At 40.1% G+C, this 5000-nt stretch overlaps 1 protein-coding gene across 1 annotated transcript in view; it reads left to right on the top strand.

The window, feature by feature from the left end:
* Positions 1-5000, top strand: part of LOC104159275 (transcription factor COE3) — a gene marked incomplete at its 3' end in the record, with an annotated part of 36029 nt that overhangs the window by 8741 nt on the left and 22288 nt on the right. The window contains exons 3-4 of the mRNA XM_009697141.1: positions 520-650; positions 1169-1295. Coding sequence (XP_009695443.1) covers positions 520-650; positions 1169-1295 — 258 coding nt within the window. The remainder of the gene's footprint in view (positions 1-519; positions 651-1168; positions 1296-5000) is intronic.

Raw genomic sequence — 5000 nt, forward strand, 5'->3', positions numbered from 1 at the left:
GATTTTTTCCTGATGAAAAGTGAAAAGTAGTAATTACGGAGTGACAGAGGAAAATGAAGTTTTGAACCAAAAGGCAAAGTTCGCGGATGAAAAAACCCAACCCAATTAGCTGCTTATGAGGAATCGAAATTCAGAGCATTTGCTCTTCCATCTCCCTCAACAACCTTTTGATTGACTCTGCTTAGATCTGTACAGCAAAGCAGATAAATCGACATGCCACATGCATGCGATGCTTAATCATTTGTAATAGCCATATTTGCCCTGACATACAATTTGCTATATCAAGCCAGTTTTTTCTTGCTCACCAGTGTTCTGCTGCTTGGCCTTTGCTTTATAAAACATTTAATAGTTTGCTTTAAATACATCAACATGCTGATATACGATTGCCCTTTGTATGCCTCCTCGAGAAATCATGCACTTTCCTCCTATTGTGCTTTGCATGGTTTGTCATTGGTGAAGAGACCTCATGTCAGGAAAGAAGGGGTATTAAGGTCTTGATTTTCTGTCTTGTACAAGCAGCTACTCCGTGCATAAAGGCCATCAGTCCTAGTGAAGGCTGGACTACTGGTGGGGCTACTGTCATCATAATCGGAGACAACTTCTTTGATGGCTTACAAGTCGTATTTGGAACTATGTTGGTCTGGAGTGAGGTAAGCTCTCTAAATTGGTGGGCTTTGAACTGTAACATTTTTCCATGAATGATTTTAACAAGCTGTCAATAGGCTATTGACATGAGGTATCATGAGATTTTGTTTCACGGTGCCTTTTTAACCATGAATTCACATGTGACAATTGACTACACGGCGAGAAATATACTTGAGGCACATCATGGCCCTCTAGTGGAAGACTTGCTGTAGGAGGTCTCCCAGTACAATTGGACAATTAGTGTTAAAATTACTAGAAGTAGCCTTAAGGAGACATATGGAGGCAATTTTCATATGAATGATGCCCTGTGGCCTTTCCTGCAAACGAAAAACAAGGATCATTTACAGAGCTTTTTCTTAAAAAAACTTGTAGAACCCATATCTTCGAACATGACAGCAAGAAGGGAGAATTTTGAGACGACGAGTAGGATCGAAAGTCATTCTTGTAATTACATAAACTGGCTGGCATCAGTCTTATCAGTGCCATCTTGATTTAAGGTATGTTTTCTGTACGATTTTTATAGCTGATAACACCCCACGCCATCAGAGTTCAAACACCACCACGGCACATTCCAGGAGTTGTTGAAGTAACTCTCTCCTACAAATCCAAACAGTTCTGCAAAGGTGCTCCCGGCCGATTCGTCTACACTGGTAAGTGTACGGTTTCCTTGCTCCTTTCAGGATAACAGCTCCCATCTCTTAATGCTATACAGGCAGTGCAAAGTGTGAACGTTACAATGCTGTTAAAAATTAGGATGTGTCCTGCGGGAAATGTAACTGGTGGTAGCTGGACTTCAAAATACCTGTTTGTATGGGCACCCAGAAGAGCTGGTGCCTGTCCAAACCTCTCGGGTCTTATAAATGTCTCGATGTCTCGTGGGATCAAACTCTCTCACAAGGTGCCTGTTACGTCCTGTTTTCATCTTGGCCAGAAGTAGATGAACAACGGTGTTTCCTACTCTGCTCCAGCCAGAAAAAGGAGTTATGAAGTATTCAGTGATGAAAAATATCTTTCAGGCTACCTATTCAAACTTTTTGAACTTCCCTAAAGGTTCAGTTGAAGTTTTAGGCACCGGTTCAAGTAGCTGTTGTTGGATCTAAAGAACTTTATCCAACCTTATTCACAATCTGGCTCTCAAAATCCTTTCAGACCTGAAACTTGGGATACAAATTCACAAGCCTGAGAATGATTTATTTGTGCCAATTCTTTTAAATGCATTTGATTTTAATTTACAAGAGCACAAGAAAAAGTCGGAACTTTGTGGTTTCCAGTGGTTTTAATATGAAAATTCTTACTTTGGGATGAAGTATTGCTGGCTTTTTATCTAAAATGTGTAGTACACTTTTTCTGGCATTTAACAATGAATTTAACTGAGGTGCTGGGTGGGAAAAGGGAGAAATAGCAATTTAATTTACCGTACTTTTGGATGAGGATTCTAGGTAATAAATTTGATCTGGTGAATCAATCTCTCTTTTGAAAATAAAGAGCCTTTAACTGTTTACTCGACAGACTGCAGGGATTCGGGGAGAGTTCTTTCTGCTTATTGGGTAGATAATGCAGATTGCAGATGATGCGCAGATGATGTGCATTTTGATGAATATTTTCCCACTAGACTGCAACTGTTTCTATCTATTAATTTAGATCTAATGGGAAAAGTGTGTTCCTGGATAGTTTTAAGCTAGCACTTTTTAAACAGTTAATATATTGTGGATCTATTTTTTTTCTGTCTGCCTAAGATCTATCGCTGAAATGAACTTTTAAGCAAAGGCAGGATCTGAGATTCCCATCTCCCACCTACCCCCAACGAAATTACAACCTGAGCAAAACCAATGGTCGCATTCACACGTGGGTGCCTCACTTCTGGCTGACAAGGGAGAGAATACTTACATTTTCTTGATCTTTCTGGTTGGGTTTGGTTTTTACCAGAGTTACCAAATGGGATGGTAGTGACCGTGGTGCTTTCGGTGCTAAGAACATATCTCAAAAGCCAACGTTGTTTCGTGGTCTGCTGCAAAGGTGGTGACCGCAGGTGGGACTGCCCGCAGTCGCGGTTAGAGGCTTAAAAACGCTGCTATGAACATAGTCCCTGCAAAGCTACAGCAGAGTATCCTGACAAGTAGGACTAGCTAAGCTAAGTGTTCAGCAAAAGAAAAAAAATGAATGAATTAAAAGCCTTAGACAAAGTTCCGGATATTTTAGCTGTTGCGAGCTGGTGCAGTTCCATTGCACACAGGGAAGCGCTGCAGATTTGAACCAGATGACGGTCTGGCTCTCAGTGCAGAGGCCTGGAATTTTGAATTGCCTTATAGTAATGTCTCTAACTGATTTCTTAGGTGTGGATTTTGCAAATTTGGCAAATTTTGCTGTTTTGAACTTTTCTAATGTCTAAATGCAACTGTGTATGAAACTGTAAGGGAAAGCCGTTTGTTTCTTCTTTCCTGGGGTCATCTTTTGTCTTTATCACTAAGTAAAGGTGTTCAAAAGAATGGTGAGAATGTCAGAAGCTACAATTAAATTGTAATAAAGTTGTATTACTAACAACACCTTAACGGGAATATATATTTAAAACACCTTTTGAGGGAAACAAAAGCCTATATCCCAGCAGTACGAAAATAAAGAGATAAAGCCGGCGTCTGCCTGACTGAGAAACTTCTGCCTGCTTCGCTTTACCCTGAAGTGTTAGGGTGACTGAGATGTAGTCTTTGGAAATTACAGCTGCCATTGAGAGCGAAGCCAAGCCTCACTGTATTTCAGAAAATGAAAATGATGCAGCCCTGGAGGAGGGAGGGGCTGAATCCCCAGGGCATCTGTTTCCCATCAGTGTCCCACCATGCTTGCAGTCTGGCTTGGCACTCTAACATTTAACCTTCCCAGCATGAGGTAGACCATAGGGCAACAAGGCTGCAGAATAATGAAACAAGAGTGTAGTGTGGTGTACAAAGCCTTTGTGAGCAGAGAAGTTGAGACATTAAATGATCAGGGTACGGAGATATGAAAGTTCCAGATTTTTCTAAAAAGCCCCCATTAGTCTCACGCAGAAGCAAGAGCGCGCCGTCTCTCAGCAGGCAAAGGCAAGGCCTTTCCCCATCTATCCATGCCTTTTTGCCCGCTGCTTTCAACTATTATAAAGATACAATTACCTTGGGAGATTGTGGCAGTTCAGTTGATTAGCACGGTGAATTAAAAGAATGAGTCACAAATGACATGTCCAGCTCTTCTCTACTAGTCCTTTGTATTCCCAGTATACCTCACCCCTGTTGTAAGAAGGTCAAAAATTAGAGAGAGATAACAATTTTCAAGCAGCTAGCACTTAGGAGCAGAATTAACAATCATTCTGTATGTAATTGCCAGTTAATAGTAAATTGCCTTCTAGACTGTAAAATGCAATATAAACTGGTGGGCACCTAAAATTAAATTAATGAGGTATTTGCTGCATTTAAAAGTGAATAGTGCAAATTAATAAGTGGGTACAATACTTGTTTTAATATGTATCGAACAGTGCATCGTTTGCTTGTTTAATAACAATTTAAAAAGTGCTACCTGAAAAAATTCTCTATCTGTCTGGGTAAATCGAGTGGTTTGTGCAGGTTGTAGCCATAATTCTGCTGGTAAAGTCTTCCAGGTTTCTAAATTAAATATCAGAGATTATTTTTTAATTAGAATATAAGCACTGCAGTGTTATTTGATTATGGCAAATTGTGATTTGTATGCTTCTAAATGAAATTATGTTACAGATAAAATTGCACCTTTATACACATATTTTAAGCTCTGTAGATTCTGCCGGTTTACTTTAAGATGAGCAGCAGTACTGTATTTACAATGTATTTGTGCCACTGCGTTACTGTTTTCTCTAAGTCTGTGTTTTGCATAATGATTTCCGAGCAAATAAAGGGAAGTATAGTCCGACCCAGTGCATATTAAAATAGTTTCAAGGGGTGTGATGTTTGGCACTTGGTACTTTTGATGCTGACTGCTTTCCCCCTAATGTTTCTGTTGCACGTCCTTATTTTGATAACTTCTTTTGCTCGGTTAAAGAAATGACCCAGATTGTCAGGAGACAACAGATCATTTGCAGTAGACTGTACCTGGTCGCTGTATGAGGTATTGGCATTCGATTGCAACCAGGTCCAAAGCAGACGTAGAGAAAGTGTGAATGTTGAATACATGGAACCATTCCCAGGTCTGCAATGCCTTTGCTAGATGGGAACATAAAAATGATTATTTTGCACAAAGACTTGCATTCAATTTTAAGCTTGTGAAACCATTACTCAACCAGTAATCGCTCACAGTTTGTGTTCCTTCTGATAGAGTATTTATGTTGAAGAAGGGCGGCCGGGCTCTCAGGCTGGCACAGC

This window comes from Cariama cristata, unplaced genomic scaffold, assembly GCF_000690535.1.
Source record: "Cariama cristata isolate BGI_N322 unplaced genomic scaffold, ASM69053v1 scaffold36283, whole genome shotgun sequence".
NCBI lineage: Eukaryota > Metazoa > Chordata > Aves > Cariamiformes > Cariamidae > Cariama > Cariama cristata.